We start from the raw sequence: 16,816 nt of genomic DNA, 5'->3' as shown, positions 1-16,816 counted from the left end.
GATGGAATATTGTACATTCTCTAAAGATAAAACAAACATTCAGATCTGATTGTGAAGCTCCAGTTTATGATCAAATTGAGGGAATTCATTCAAAGTTTAGACATGTGAACTCAAATCAATACATAGATCAGAGTCGAGTGTTTAGAACTGTGATGATATTTTAAAACACGACTTCCATAATAATACTAAAACTAAAAATACGAAAAGATCACTTCAGAAACAAAACCTTATTTTTGTAAATCATTAAAACGTGAATTAAGATCGCAGAACAATATGATGTTTCAGTGTTTTTTCGGGAGTGTGTATCTGCCACATTTCACAGACATTTATTTTATTAATGAGATTTTCAAATAAATCGCGCGTGCGCCCCTACGCAGCAGCGCGTGCACGTGGCTTCGGACTGGAAAGGCGCGAAATGTAAAGGTGAGACGCTTTTAATTCAATTTTTTGTGAGACATGTGTAAGAATCTAACTTCCCTAAACATAACTGCAGGTAATTAGCGAATTAATCGACAAATTAACTTTAAGTCATATTAAAGGTCTAGGAGTTTGTCAAAGGCTAATTTAATAAATAATTGCGTTTGGTCCCCTCAGGTAACGTTACACCCGTGACCTATGTATGTCTTAGAATGTTTTATATTGATTTAAAAGTGTTACTTGATCTATTATTCGTGTCTGTCTCACAGACGTGTAGTTTAATATTCAGAGTTTGGGATTTGCAATGTTATCTTTAATACGAAACAAACACATGCTAACATAGAAACAAACCTTTAGTATAACCCGTTGAAAAAACAGCAAATGCTGGTCTAGGTATGTGATGATGGTTTAACCGGCTCAAACCAGCACAAACCAGCATCAATACATACCAAACCAGCATATGGTGTTTTTTTCAAAAGGGTATGTGTTAAAACATCAATCCTGAGCACAGATGCAAGAAAAGCCCACTGATTTATTTGCATAGTTTTAACATGTTAGATTTACATGCATCTCAGAAGCCCTTGTTTAAACAGTCTCACACACACACACACACACACACACACACACACTAACCCACACGCGCATAAAATGAACCAAATAAAACCCCCCCAGTGCCCACAGAGGATTCTGGTCGTATGAAAGGAACTTTAAAATGGAATTAGAGAATAAATACAGTACAGAGAAGCCCAACCGTTCATTGTGTCCATCATTCACACGTCCTGCAATACTTTAACAATAAACTGGAATGCAAAAGGTTTTCAATCTTTAGACAACAGCTCAATAGAGACCGGATCTATATACACATTCTGATGTAGGAATGAATGGACTTCATTAGCGTCGCCGTTGTTTTAGTCAGAATCATCGTCGTCCAGATACTCCTCAGCATTACTGTGATTGCGCAGAATCACTGAGAGAGAGACAGAGAGAGAGAGACAGAGAGAAGAGAGAGACATGGTGTGAACGAACTGAACTAATAAATGAAGCGCTTATGTTTGAAGACTTTAGTTCCACATTGAAAAACCTTTTTCAAACATCATGTTTGGTTTATTTTGCATTACAATTTATATCAAACAAACTGCATTTGGTTTGTTTTGATTTATACCATCATAATTAAATAAATTATAAAACTTACACAATAAAAACATGATTTTTGTGGAGTTCTCTCATTTTGTAAAGAAACTCTTGGTTTGTTTGACTCACCTCCTCCAACTTTCCTCTTCAGTAGAGAAGCACACTGAGCGTTAGTGGACATATCCAGAGCCGTCTTCTTTTCATTATTCAAAATGTCTGTCCTGGCATCTACACACAAACACACAATATCACACTTGTGTTCAAAAGTTTCAGGAGATAAAGACGTTTAGAGAGAATAATTCACTGACTTTTATTGAGCAACATCTCGACTATATCTGCATAACCCTTCCAGGCGGCTGCGTGTAGAGGCGAGTCTCCCAGTTTATTCTGTCCAGAAATACACAACACACGTGATGTTTTACACTTCAGTTCTTCAGACAGAGTTTAAACATAGCTCATGTCTGTACAGTTATATTCATTCTGCTGTCACAAACACTCCTCAGCATCATTTCATTCTTGCCATTTAATAACTACAGACTTGTTTTATGGCCCGGTTTAAGAACAGGCGGGATTTTGTCTTGATTTTCAGGTTTATAAAAACAAACATTTTAAAATAACTCATGCATGCGCATATTAAACAATTCAAATAAAACATGTGAGATTTATCAAATGCTCACCTGCTGATTGAACTCACAGTTTGCCTGACTAAGCAAGATCTCCACCACATCTAAAAACCCAAACACACAACGCAAATCAGACATATGATTAACAGGTGTTTTATATGAAACAAGGACATCGAACAGATCATCATCACAACACATCTGCACTTTTATATTCACGTGTCATGTGTTTCAAAGAGTGTGTGTGTGTCACCTTTATGTCCTCCGTGACAGGCCCAGTAAAGAGCCGTGTTTCCAGCTTTATCCAGTCCGTTGATTCCAACCTTATTATCCAAACACTCTCTGAGCCAACTTAAATTACCTGCACACACACATACGCACATGTCATACTATCACAATGCTTATAGACACGTCACGGTATCGTAATACTAGCATACACGTGTCAAGATATCATACTGCCTACACACGTTTGGCGCGGTATCGCTGTACCACTGGGCACAGTATCACAATACTGGCGCACGTGTGTCACGGTATCGTGCCACACAGTCACAATACTAACAGCCGCATGCCCTGGTATCGCAATACTAGCAGGCACATGTCACGGTATCGCAATACTAACAGGCACATGTCGCGGTATCGCAATGTCAACAGGTGCATGCAGCGGTACAACAATAATAACAACAGACACATATCGTGGTATCGCAATACTAACTGACATGTCATGTTGGATGGGTTTGTCAGTACCTCTCTTTGCTGCTTCATGCATGGGGTTGTCTATGGATTCTGCTTGTTCAGCCACTGAAAAACACACAAACGTCACATCAAAACAAGAAACATACTGTGTGTTTAAGACGAGAGATTTGTGAGAATGGTGTTTGCTCATACAACTAACCAACAGTGAGTGATATGTGGTGGTTTAGTGGCCCAGTAGTTTTTTGTCCATCAGTAGAAATCATACGTCACTAAACTAACTTTACATATGAGCAATAACAATAAGATAGACACGAGGTACAAAGTTAACATGAGGCTGTAAACAGACTACACCACGGTCCCTCTGCATTCAATTTAATTCAATTCAAGTTTATTTATATAGCGCATAAGTTGCAATGTTTTTAAGTAGGGGTGTGCACGAGATCCAATGGGTTTTACGCAATTGGAATGATGGAGTGCTGGGCTCCAAATTGTGACCATTTTACTTGCATATGCTCCCTAAATTTAACCTGTGTGACCTCAAAATATATTTGGGAGGATGTGTGAGTGCACATTGACTTGACTCAAAAGCCACTAGATGGAACGCCTGCAACCTTAGCCAAAAAATCATAATGGCTAATGCTAACACCTTAGCTTCAGTAGAACGCAGGAACAGAGTCTTGTTAGTAACCCAGTGTTGCCAATTATTTTTAGTGAAAAATAGCTGAAACATGCCTGAAAAGTTGCTTAATGTCATTAGATGATGTCACTCACTAATTAGCATACCAGTGATGTCATCACGTAATGTCTGACGAATGTCAGCGCTTCAGTTCTGCTTCTCTTCTGTACACTCTGAGCTGTCATACAGTACCCCATTTTATTCAAACGTATACAATGGTCTGTTTGAATACTGGATTCTGATTGGCTGGAAGGTGTGCCTTAAAAGCATTTAACGCACGGTTATCTCCAGTCAGTTTAATAACATTTCAAAATAACTGACAAAATAACCGTCATCTTCACCTGTTTGATCTAAAATGACACTGTAAACATAAATAAAAGCTTTGACTTGGCAAATAGTCAAGTAACTCCGCTTCGCATCGGGTGGTTCTTCACCTCCACGTGGTGCATTAAAATCCTTTATTACACGGCTAGCCATGGATTATTCCTAACATAATGCACGCAAATGCTGCGAGTAATCTGTTATTTACTTAATTTTCTGTTTCTATTGACAAACAAAAAAATAGTATGTAAAGGTGAGTGAACTTGACCACATAAACGACTCTAGAAAGTCAACAACACTGCAGTAACCAGTGTTTTTAAGACACAATAAAGGCTTTTTACTAGTGTATTTTATGTCACAGAATAAAAACGTATCTACAGTAGAGCCAAAATATCTAGAGGTTTTATTCACCACAGACTTTATTTAAAGGCTTTTAACCAAAAAACCTCACCCAATGGCACTCTTCTCTCTGAAAGTGTTAATGACGTCACGTGATGTAGTCAGCAGGTTCGGCTCTCTTCACTTACCATAATTACTGGGAATAAGACCAGTCCTTCCCCGACATGTGCCCTTCCACCAGTTACTGTCACTCTATAGAAATCAAATAAAAACACTTCAATCACTACAAAAGTCACACAACTGTTGTGTGTGTGCGCGCCCGAGTGTGTGCAGAGTGTACAGTGTGTGTGCATAGTGTGTGTGCGTGCGCAAATTTTGTGTACAGTGTTTGTGTGTGTGTGTGTGTGTGTGAGCGTGTGCGTGTGTGTGATTTCAGCGTGTGTGTGTGCAGTGTGTGTGTTTTCAGCGTGTGTATGTTTGTGTGCAGTGTGTGTGTTTGCAGCGTGTGTGTAGCGTATGTATGTGTGTGTGCAGTGTGTGTGTGTAGCGTATGTATGTGTGTGTGCAGTGTGTGTTTGTGTGTGTATGTGCAGTGTTTTTGTTTTCAGCGTGTGTGTGCAGGGGGAAGTGTTGATACTTCAGTAAACGTACAGTATCTGAGATGTACAGAATATCTCCTTCCTCAAAGTACAGTTCATCTGGCTGAAACAAAGAGGAAAACAAACACCATGAGCTCAGATCCACACAGACACACATGAGAGGCGTTCAATATGAAACTCACCGTTCTTGGATCAAAGGTGAATAAAGCCCTGAAGACTTTAACCTGACCTGTCAAACACACAGAAAAACATGTGAAATGACACATCATACATGTTGTGTAGTGTCACTTATGTTCTTCTCATTCTTTTAGGAAGCTGGAAATACATCAACATGCAAATCAGAAGAAAAAACATACACGCATGCAAATCATATGATAAAGATCTGAGGTCAGACAGTGTTTGTTTATTAATAAACAAAGCATCATATTCACTAGAAAGGGCTTTTACTGTCTGTGTGAGAGGATTTCCTTGTCCCTTATAAACATGTCTGCTGGAGTCAACACAACGTCATTCACATCAGATTCTGACCAGTGATTGGACGATATATCGGTGTCACATTGTCATCGTTCACTTTTTGAATATCACCTCAAAATGTCATTCATACTGTTAGGGGTCACTAATAATACTCTGATCTCCACTCACTCAGAATCATCATAACACAAGATAAAGTCTTCAGAAGACCAATGCGTCACGTGTTCTGTTGCACACTAAGCACATAGTGAACTTTTATTTGGGGAAGTCACCAACAGCTCTTTCATAATCACTCTGATGAGCTGACTACCTAGAAAGCATAGACATCATTTCTTTACACCAGCAATACATCTCAAAAGCTCAGTGTGCGTTGAGTGTGCCGATGATTAAAGTCACTGACTATGTAGCGAACTCACTGGGGTTTGAGACGCGGTCTATGGCTGCCCTCAATGACATCCCATATCCAAACCCAGTGCAGCTGATTTAGCAAATAATGAATTTCTTCTCTTGACTTTAGGAATTGATATACTGTTCATATATTAGAAGTTAAACGCACATGGAGAGAGAGAGAGAGAGAGAGAGAGAGAGAGAGAGAGAGAGAGAGAGAGAGAGAGACGCGTTGCGCTGGATAAACGCCAAACTCCACCCGCAACACAAACTTCAACATCAGCTCTAATATAAACTACAATCAGTGCCATCAAACCACCAACAGACATTCATGTACATATATACATACATGCATACGGTAAAGAATCGTAAGTTTGTCGAGAGTTTTTAGGCTCCACGCGCGCGCGCGCACACCTCAGACACCTCTTACCTGGTTTTGCTGGTTTGGGGGGAGGCTTTGACATTTCTTAACTCTACAAAGTCGTTTAAAGAAGATTCTCGAGTTCTGAAGATGTGCTTTTAAGGTTAAAGCGGCGTAAATACTGACGGAACGCAAATAGAGTCGCAGGATCGCAGCTTTCCTCCTTTAGGCGCTGTCAATGAGGAAGCGTCAAGAGCCCGATGCGGAAGAGTCACACTGCGCATGCGCCGCAATTTACCACGCTAGCGATTATATTTATACGATTCATTTGATCCTTTTGTAAGCAAAATGTCATATACACAGATGAAAATCCTGTTTTATTTCATTTAAAAAGGAAATGTAACTTTGTGTTGATTCAATTCGATTTTCTTTGAAACAAAAGGCGCTTAAAACTTCAAAACTTTGCAATTTCTTTTATGTATTTTTGCAAACTGCCCCTAGTGTTTGTTTATGTCGATGTTTTGATACTATTAGTAAATAAACATAAAAACTGCGCATGCGCCATGCTGAGCCTGTAATGATTTTTTTTGCTTCAAACTAAATATAAAATACAAATACAATAACATAGTACAAAGAATAATATTTTTTTGTATATTACATTACATTCACGATTTAACTGTTCATCTTAAATTTCTATTATCATCGAGACATTTCAGTATAAATAAGATAAAAATACAAAATAAATAAAATAAAAAAGAATAAACAGAAAAAAAATTAAATAAAGAAGAAAGAAACGAGGATTATAACCAAACCTGGGGCCTGTTTCAGAAAGCAGGGTAAGTGCAAACTCAGAGTAAGTTAACCCCAGAAAACAGAATACTCAGTGTTTTTGGTTTCAGAACGTGAGGTATGTCAAACCCGCGACCGCGGGGTAAGTCAAGCCCATTTCAGAAATCGAGGTATTTTATACTCCGTGTTACCACAGTAACATGCTCCCTGAACCTAACCTGGTCGGAAGCAGGTTTTATTCCACAAACCCAGGGTTTGTTACAATCTCCGCCCCCTTTTCGAAGCGCGAGCGGTGTTTAAATTGCATACGCCATTTGTTTATCGATTCGTGTTCCTAATCGCGCTCAATTTAATCACACAAATCTTAAAATGGCATTTCTGTTTATTCACGAACCCGTAGATAGGGAAGCCGCATATATATATATATATATATACATATATACATGAGCTCTTTTCCAAAACGCTATAAATCCATTTTAATAGTTTTCATGATTTATTTTTTTACCTAGACCCATACATTTTGTTAATATTCAATTTATCCTGTTAAAATGGTCTGTTGGCTCAGTCTGAACATGTTAAACAATGATTGTTAAATGAAACAACAATATTGTCGATTATAAATTCAATTAATTAAAAATTCAAAACGCTACAAATTCATCCGTTTTTTTTAAATGTTGGTTTATTTATTTTTAAAAACAAACAAACAAGAGAACGTGAAACATATGACATGAGGTACAAATACTATGAATTAATATAAATCAAATAAATGCAAATGCATGAACTAAATAACAACCAAATAAAACAAATAGTAACAAACTAAAAATAAAATAAAATAAATATTTCAATTTCATGTTTCAATATTTTCCAGCACATACAATAAATAATTAAGAAATTACAAATACCTCTAACGATCGAATTCTGATTGGTCGAGAGTAGGGATGAGTCACGAATTTCGAATATTCGAATAGTATATTTAATTATCGAATTTCGAATAGTATATTTAATTATCGAATTTCGAATAGTGTGTGCGATCTTAAAAAACTTGCCGTGTTTCACGTGTAACGCGTTCCTGTAACCAAAGGGTGGCTCTGCCAATAACGACGCACCTTAACCCTAAAGGCTGTCAATCAAGAGACAATAGAGGAAAACATTTTCCCACAAGAATTGGTGACGAAGTTACGCACACTGTAGAGCCGCGTGACATAACGGAAACGATAAATTGATATCAAAAATGTGTTCTGTGTGTGGGGTCCTTTAATAAAATGAATGAGAATAAAGTGCAGTGCAAACTCTGCAATGTAAAGCTGGTTTATCATGGATCAACAACAACGACGCACACTCATCTGAGGGTGAAACACCCAGCAGGTCCATCCACAGGTCAGCAGTCAGGTGCTAGTTTATGGTCAGAACATTTGGATGCCAGACAGCTGGAGCAAATAACGGCTTTAAATACTAAGATGATCGCTAATGATATGATTCAGATCGGCTTTGTCGGAGGAGAGGGTTTTAAAAATCTTATGGAGTTTGTTCAGCCCGAGTTTACTGTTAGTCTAGACCATCACTGCCGGACTGGAGAAACTTTATCATGACAATAGAAACTGAAGCCTTTTGAGCTGTTTATTCATGAAGTCGTTCCGGACTGTTAATAAATGACGTCACTCGGTTAATATGTTTTAACGCGTGTTAAGTCTGGTCTAAAATCTTTATGGCTTTAATATATTGTCCTGATTAATCAAACAGTTTTTTAGTTGGTATAAATGTGCATGCTCATATTTTACAAGGAAATGTTCTAGCATTATGAGCGGTTGATTCTGATCGACGTACTGTTAATAAGTGCCGTCATTCGGTTTTCAATATATTAATGTTTCAGCGCGTTATCTTAATGTATGGCTTGAAGTAAGATTGCCTATTCCATAATACATGAAGCAGTGTGACGTCATACTGATTTGAAGCGTAAATGTTCTCTCTCTCTCCGTTAGTGTGTGTGTAATACTGTAAATGCGTCCATGTGGGGGAGGGGTGCGAATTTCGAATCATTTTCGAATAGTTCTCATCGATCTTCGAATATTATTTTTGCTTTAAATGCCCATCCTTAGTCGAGAGGACATATCGCAATATACATATAAGGAAATATACGCTTGTAACAGTGCCTCCAATTCGATGGGCCAGAAATAAACAGAGCGCTTTTTGTCACGTGCCGTTGCCATGGTGAATCGTTCTATCTTCACTCAATTGATGATGGCTTTTTATAGCCATGCTGCACGCGCGTAACCTAGTGTGAACTTACTCAGAGTGGATTGAACTCAAATCAGCTGTTCTGAAACTGAAAACTCAGAGTAGAGATTCTCAGAGTAAATCAACTCAGAGTTCAGATTTAAACTCGGTGTTGGTTGAACTTCCTTCTTGAAATGGGCCCCTGCTTTGCTTTTAAACAGATGTTGTGTTCCTGACAGAGTCCATTAAAAACAGTATTACTTTTCCTTGAGGAGTACATTCAATATTTTGAGAGTTTTAATTCCTTTCTTATTTTTGTTGATTTTACAAAGGGTTTCTTTAAAACAGTCTGTTACAACTTACTTTTGCCCTTATTGAAAATAACCCTGGTAACCCTAGTAACCCCAAAAACAGCATATTTACTAAGATTAACATCATATGTTTAAGATAACTACACATTTAATATAATTGTCATGAGTTCATGACAGTGATGATGGCTTACAGAATGTGACCAAAATGGGTTTTTAAGAGAGAGAAGACTTCAAAATCACAGATATGTCGAAATTAATCAGACTTCTTAACATTTTAGAGTTTCTAAACTACTAGTGGAGAGCTGGGATAGTTGTCACATGTTATTAACTATAAGTGTTTAGGTGAATTCTTTATATATAATTGTTATTTTAGTTCACTATTTTGAGTTTTCTCTAGCAATGGGTTTGTATGTTGGTTTTGCTGTGAGAACCAAATGTCTTAATAACTATTTCTAACAAAACAAATACGTTTGACAATCTAATGATACTTGAAAAGGTCACACAGGTGTGTAGAACATTTTGCCCCACACTGCTCTGAACGGCTTTCTTCTGATGATATCCACTCCTGTTTTACTTCAAACATTGTTTTTCACCCTTTGGGATCTTTTCAACCTCAGAAAGTGAGTGACAGAAGAAAGATGTTATGGGCAATTCCAGCGTTATGGACGTGACATTTTGCATTATAGACGTGACATAAAAATGCTCAAAGAATGAATTTTTTACAAATATATTTTACTAAACCCTTGTCGATAGAGTCTAAACATAAAAACGTGACATTATAGACGTGACATAAAAATGCTCAAAAAATGAATTTTTTACAAATATATTTTAATAAACCCTTGTCGATAGAGTCTAAACATAAAAAAAATCAGTTTATGAAGAAATATATAAACTCAGCAAAAAAGAAACGTCCCTTTTTCAGGACTGTGTATTTCAACAATAATGTTGTAAAAATCCAAATAACTTTACAGATCTCCAATGTAAAGGATTTAAACAATGTTTAACATGCACCTGTGGAATGGTCGTTAAGACCTTAACAGCTTACAGAGAGTAGGCATTTAAGGTCACAGTTCTAAAAACAATGACACTAAAGAGACATGTCTACCTACTGTGAAAAACACCCAAAGAAAGATGCCCAGGGTCCCTGCTCATCTGCGTGAACGTGCATTAGGCATGCTGCAGGGAGGCATGAGGACTGCTGATGTGGCTAGGGCAATAAATTGACATGTCCGCACTGTGAGACGCCTAAGACAGCGCTACAGGGAGACAGGAAGGACAGCTGATCTTCCTCGCAGTGGAAGACCACGTGTAACAACACCTGCACAGGATCGGTACATCCGAATATAACACCTTTGTGACAGGTACAGGATGGCAACAACAACTGCCCGAGTCACACCAGGAACACACAATCCCTCCATCAGTGCTCAGACTGTCCGCAATAGGCTGAGAGAGGCTGGACTGAGGGCTTGTAGGCCTGTTGTAAGGCAGGTCCTTACCAGACATCACCAGCAACAACGCCGCCTATGGGCACAAACCCACCTTCGCTGGACCAGACAGGAGTGGCAAAAAGTGCTCTTCACTGATGACTCACGGTTTTGTCTCACCAGGGGTGATGGACGGATTCGTGTTTATCGTCGAAGGAATGAGCGTTACACCGAGGCCTGTACCCTGGAGCGGGATGGATTTGGAGGTGGGGGTCCGTCATGGTCTGGGGCGGTATATCACATCACCATCGGACTGAGCTTGTTGTCATTGCAGGCAATCTCAATGTCTTGCGGTACAGGGAAGACATCCTCCTCCCTCATGTGGTACCCTTTATGCATGCTCATCCGGACATGATCCTCCAGCAGGACAATGCCACCAGCCATACTGCTCGTTCTGTGCGTGAGTTTCTGCATGACAGCAATGTCAGTGTTCTGCCATGGCCAGTGAAGAGCCCGGATCTCAATCCCATTGAGCACGTCTGGGACCTGTTGGATTGCAGGGTGAGGGCTAGGGCCATTCCCCCCAGAAATGTTCAGGAACTTGCAAGTGCCTTGGTGGAAGAGTGGGGTAACATCTCACAGCAAGAACTGACAAATCTGGTCCAGTCCATGAGGAGGAGATGCACTGCAGTACTTCAAGCAGCTGGTGGCCACACCAGATACTGACTGGTACTTTTGATTTTGAGCCTACCTTCATTCAGGGACACATTATTCTATTTCTGTTAGTCACATGTCTGTGAAACATTTTTAGTTTATGTCTTATGGTGTTGACTCTTTTAGTGTTCATACAATATTTACACATATTAAGTTTACTGAAAGTAAAAACAGTTGAAAGTCAGAGGATGTTTCTTTTTTTGCTGAGTTTATATAAAAAAGGGAAATAAACATGTTATCTGACAAAAACGTCTTATGGGAGACGACAAACTGTGTAGGATTTCTGTGAAATAAAATGCACAATCCTGAAGCAATAATACCCAATGAATGGAGAAGTGATGCCTCTTTATAGAACATCAAATAGTTACTTTATATTCATTTTCATGTGTTCATTTATGAGGAATATGAAGCGTTATGGATGTGACAATCCTGAAAATGGCTCTTACCTGACTATGATAAATCATGCAGTAAAAATAAAACAAATGCTTTACAGATTTGAAGAGAGATCTCACATTTCAACCACCAAATGTTTATATCTGTGCTGTTACCAGAGTAAAAACCGCTGATGAAAACTAAATTCTTTCGTGGTAAGGTTTACATTTTCATGGAATTGCCATTATGCGTTTATTTTTGCTTTAGTCATATATTGGACACAGGTAGCAGTGGGCAGCACTAACAAGTCGGTTTACATTTCAGGGCCGTTTTAAGGAGCAGCTGTAGAATAATATGTCAACCTGCTGATCATAAAAACTGTAGAGGACTGAAAGGCCGGTTTGAACTTCTCATGTGTTTTTGAAGAGATAAATATATGACGGTCGGGAAAACAAAGGCATGGTTCTTGTGACACTGTATGAAACAGATGTCGCTCATATTCACTCCGCAGCAGAAGCTTTAAAGAATTCAACGGACCTTCGGTTGTTTTTTCAAGGTTTTTAGCTGTAAGTTGAATGGTTTTGGGTCATTAGCTACACTTCTCTTCCTGACGTGCTCTTCAGAAGCTCATTCACACGCAGACGTGATGCTGAAACTGAACTCATGATGCACGGACACATTTCTACATGAACATTTACATGCTGGTGTTCCTCATTTAGCAGCGAGAGGCTTTTCATGAACTAATGACCCGTGCCATCGTGAATGTATTTTGGCTTCTCATCATTCCATTTTACTCCAACTGTTTGATTCTTTTCATTCTTTTGCAGCAGATATGATGAAGAATCTCTTCTTCAATTTCAAATATTCCAACGATTTAAAGGCCAAATTCAATTGAGATGATTCTCTGTTCCAAAATCTGAACAACAGCTTAGCAGGCAAACGCCTCACAAAAAAGCGTCATATTTATTTGTTTAGATGTAATATTATAGCCTGTTGACATCTGTTCCAGCTCTATCAACATTCGGCTTCACATTTCAGTGACGTTAAATGAAAAGCAAACAGCAAATAATGTATGAATGACCACTGGATGATTTCTAGAGACACTCTCGGTAATCACTTACCGCACAAAACAATCGCACACACACACATGTTCTCTCTCTCTCTCTCTCTCTCTGTGTGTGTGTGTGAAGGGAAACCTCGCCTATAAAAGCTCCTCCTGGACGACAGGTAGATGACAAACAGAAACTGAAGACAGAAGCGCTGCCATGAATCTCCAGCTCATCTCATCTGTGCTGCTGTGTGTCGGTGAGTTTCTCCTCCATCCTCAAACTTCACATCATCACACAAAACACGCAGAGATCACAAACCTTTGTCTCATCAGGCCTGGAAGCCACAGGGAAAAGTGATTTTTCTTCTTATGCTCGGCTTTATTCTGTTTTTATTGAGCGTTTTCTCTCTTTGACGCCAGCGTCATAATGTTGATGAACAGGAAAAACAACGCAGAAGTGGTGGAAATTCATTCATCAGAACACGCCAGGAACCTTTTTCATGTATTTATGAATATTTGAGTCATTTGACATGAGAACTGGAGTGCAGACGTGTTTGATGTGAAGTGTGTTTATCATCAGACAGACAGGCAGGGCTGCGGGAGATTGCGTCGGCTTGTATTAACACGTCTTTAAATAGATATGAATTCAGACTTCTTTCAACTAGGTGTATGTGAGAACGCCGTACCATTTCCACCTGTTGTCATGTACGACGTCACAAAACCTGCATTGTTCAGTGCACAGGAGAGAGGATTAGGGCGTCACACCGCGCTGTTAAATATATATTTAGCTTTGTGAAATATGCACTCAAACGTTAGAAAGGTCGTCCCGGCGCACAATAAAAGGTGTGTGCGTGTTTCTCAGGAATGGAATTTCTTTGAGTGCTACACAGAATTCCTGTGCGTGTGTGTGGCACAGCTCGGCTCGGTCACTGCATCATCTCAAATCCATCATGCCTTCATTTCTACATTCATATCAAGGGAATGCCATTTTTTTGCAAGGTTGCATTCTGTTTGAATAAAAGATAGCAGAGAAAGTTACAGACAAAAGCATCTGTTGCACGTACCACGTGGTTTATTATTGCGTTATCCAATGCAAAGACAAACTTATTTTTGGGATCAAATTAAAATCAAATCAACCAAGTGTCAGTGAAATGAAATCTGGCTGATTTTACTCACAGGGTCTTGGGAAAGATAGAACAAGATTAGAAATACAGTGGACAATTGTAGACATCTGACTTTCTCAATTTACAGAACTTTAAAGGGATACTTCACCCAAAAATGAAAATTCTGACAATCTTCCAGATATCTTCCTGTGTTAAGCAGAACAAAGACATTTCTACAGATTTGGAACAATCTGAGGGTGAGTAAATGATGACAGAGTTTGAATTTTTGGCTGAAGTATCCCTTTAGTGAGCCGATTGAAAAAACAATGTATATTTTAATTTAACTGTTACTTAATTGCTTGAATCAGAAGGTCGAAAGCATGCCCTGCTACATGGTCTAAAGTTGTTTTTTTCAATGACTTGAAAGTTAATAGAGTTTTACATCATATATACGGTTTAATCTTAACAACATTAACAAACTTCTCCATGCATGCAATATCAATTAATTCGAACATAAATTCTATTCAATATTTCTATTATTAGACACAAACCGGAAGTTAACTTGATATTATCCCATGATATTGTCTATTTTGTGTTTTATAACATGACTTAGAGTATAAAGCAGTGAATAATCAGCGGCAGATCTACAGTATGTGAAGTGTAAAGAGAAAAAGGTGTGCAGCAACACAACATCACATAAAAGACTCTGATTTTGTATTGTATTTTCAACAGGTGATATGTTGTTAACACCTCACCTTTTTCCACTCGCTCCCGTCTTTCTTTCTTTCTTTCTTTCTTTTTCTCTCAGATTGTTCAGTATGATATGAATGGGGTGTTTACTGCATGACTCAACATCACCTGCAATGTTAGAAGATTAATAGCTCTTTATTTCTGATAATTGAGGTTAATGATACAATAAGGCAATGTTTCATCATTCGTTGTACGCCAGCTGGTCTGAAACTGAACATTATCGTGTGTGTTTCTTCTATAGCTGTGATGTTCTGTTTGTGTGTTTGAAAGCAGTTTGCAGCGGAGTTCTCTTCATAACTGCGGCCGCCGATCAGGCGTCTGGCCTGGATCACGTGACTGTGATGTCAGCATCAGGGGAGGGGCTTCAGAGCGCCGCGGGTGAAGATCTGGAGCCAGAAGAAGACCAGGATCCATCGGGAATGTTCAATGACCCAACCTTGCTTAAAGGTTCACACACATCTGCTTTTTCACATTTTCAAATAAACATCATTTGGTTTGATTATTAAGCTGTTTGAATCAGTGACTGGATATACTGATCAGATTCTCATTCATGTCACGAGGAAAAACATTCTGTACAGACAGGTCGATATAAACCATAAATGAAAAACACTACAATAAATACTCCAATGGAAAACATGCTTCAAACAATCCAATCAATATTTGCATATGTTCACATCTTAATGAATGATATTTATTTTGTACATCTGTGCTGAGAATTAAGGATGTTTTGTTTAAACAGTCATGAAATGAATATGTTTCGTTGCTGTACATTCTCAATCGTTTGTATTGTAAGCACTTGAAGCATCTTGGACGTCTGGCTTTCAGTTCATCAGGTGAGTAAAGGAGAAGAGTCGAGTCACAGACGCTCCGGACGCAAGAAGAACAGAGAAAGAAAAAAGAATAAAAACATCACACCAGTTCAGCCGAAGCGTGCGTCCACACAGAAGATCCTCAGCAGCACAGCGGATCCGTGTCTGACCTCTCACCTGGACTACTGCATCCACGGACACTGCACGTACCTGCACGGCCTCAGAGAACCTGTCTGCATGTCAGTACACACACACACACACACACACATGATCGCTGACATCACATTAACTCATTAGGATCTGATGATGTGTGTGTGTTGTTTCAGATGTAAGCGAGGTTATGATGGTGAGCGCTGTGGAATTCAGCTTCTTCACACATCAGGTGAACCAGACGACAGCACCTCTGACACCACTCACACCGCACTCGTCGTCATGGCCGTCGTCCTGTCAATCATCAGCTGTCTGGCCATCCTACTCATCATCTGTGTTCAGTGAGTACACACACACCACATCATTTAGAGCTTCTATTAGTCTAATCCACATCTATTGTGTAACGCATGAACACCCTCACTGATAACTCAAAGTTTTGGATGTCTGTGTGTGTGTTGTTTTATGTTGTTCTTGTTCTGTTTTAAGCTATAGAACACACCATCGCTTCCAGGCGGCGTTTCTGGGTTCTGCTAATGAGAGAGAGACTCTTGAGAAGAAAAACATCATTTTATGAAGAGAAAGAGGTGAGACCATACACACACACACACACACACACACACACATGCAGACACACACATACACATACAGCAGAAGCACAGATATGCACACACACACACAAACACACACACACACACACACATGCAGCAGACGCACACACACACACACACACACACAAACACACATACACACACGCATGGGCATACACACACGCATGGGCACACACACAGACACACACACACACACACAATGAGTAATATTGATGTGTACAGTAAATCTTTATTCTTGATGTTTTTGTTTGCAGGTGTAACAGCAGCACTTGAAATCACAGCATCTCACTGGCACTTCACAATTATTGCACATAGAACACTGTCATGTATATTTATTGTTTGTACCTATTTATTAAGAAAGCATATTATTTCCTACACTTTTAGTGTATGTGTCTATTTTGATAATAAAAAGCTGTTTGTCTGATTTGTGATATTTATTTACTCCAACGGAATAAAGAACATCCTCATGAGATTTGTGTTGCTTTGAGAAAACCCCAAAATGTATTTTC

The 16,816-nt window shown here is 39.0% G+C and overlaps 2 protein-coding genes across 4 annotated transcripts; one reads left to right on the top strand and one right to left on the bottom strand.

Moving 5' to 3' along the window:
* The first annotated feature begins 383 nt into the window (after nt 1-383).
* On the top strand, nt 384-16,731 carry areg (amphiregulin). Of its 3 annotated transcripts, none has more exons than XM_056745159.1 (7): nt 384-423; nt 13,030-13,144; nt 15,014-15,187; nt 15,566-15,788; nt 15,876-16,040; nt 16,186-16,283; nt 16,562-16,731. In XM_056745159.1, the coding sequence occupies exons 2-6, from the start codon at nt 13,105-13,107 to the stop codon at nt 16,271-16,273; spliced, it is 690 nt and encodes a 229-aa protein (XP_056601137.1). In that variant the 5' UTR covers nt 384-423; nt 13,030-13,104; the 3' UTR covers nt 16,274-16,283; nt 16,562-16,731. The 3 variants fall into 3 exon arrangements, with proteins under 3 accessions (XP_056601137.1, XP_056601136.1, XP_056601139.1); XM_056745158.1 differs by having other exon boundaries at nt 15,011-15,187; XM_056745161.1 differs by lacking the exon at nt 384-423 and adding an exon at nt 14,190-14,247 and having other exon boundaries at nt 13,097-13,144.
* Nucleotides 930-6,290, bottom strand: ostf1 (osteoclast stimulating factor 1). The gene is made up of 10 exons (XM_056745162.1): nt 6,085-6,290; nt 4,979-5,025; nt 4,849-4,899; nt 4,386-4,449; nt 2,913-2,966; nt 2,422-2,529; nt 2,226-2,275; nt 1,857-1,935; nt 1,678-1,776; nt 930-1,384 (listed from the first exon to the last, which is right to left on the bottom strand). Exons 1-10 carry the CDS (start codon nt 6,116-6,118, stop codon nt 1,326-1,328), a joined length of 645 nt encoding a protein of 214 aa, XP_056601140.1. The 5' UTR covers nt 6,119-6,290; the 3' UTR covers nt 930-1,325.
* Nucleotides 16,732-16,816: the final 85 nt, after the last annotated feature.

This window comes from Triplophysa dalaica, chromosome 4, assembly GCF_015846415.1.
Source record: "Triplophysa dalaica isolate WHDGS20190420 chromosome 4, ASM1584641v1, whole genome shotgun sequence".
Taxonomy (NCBI): Eukaryota; Metazoa; Chordata; class Actinopteri; order Cypriniformes; family Nemacheilidae; genus Triplophysa; species Triplophysa dalaica.
Note: the sequence above shows the minus strand (reverse complement) of the source record. Positions and strands in the feature narration are given on the sequence as shown.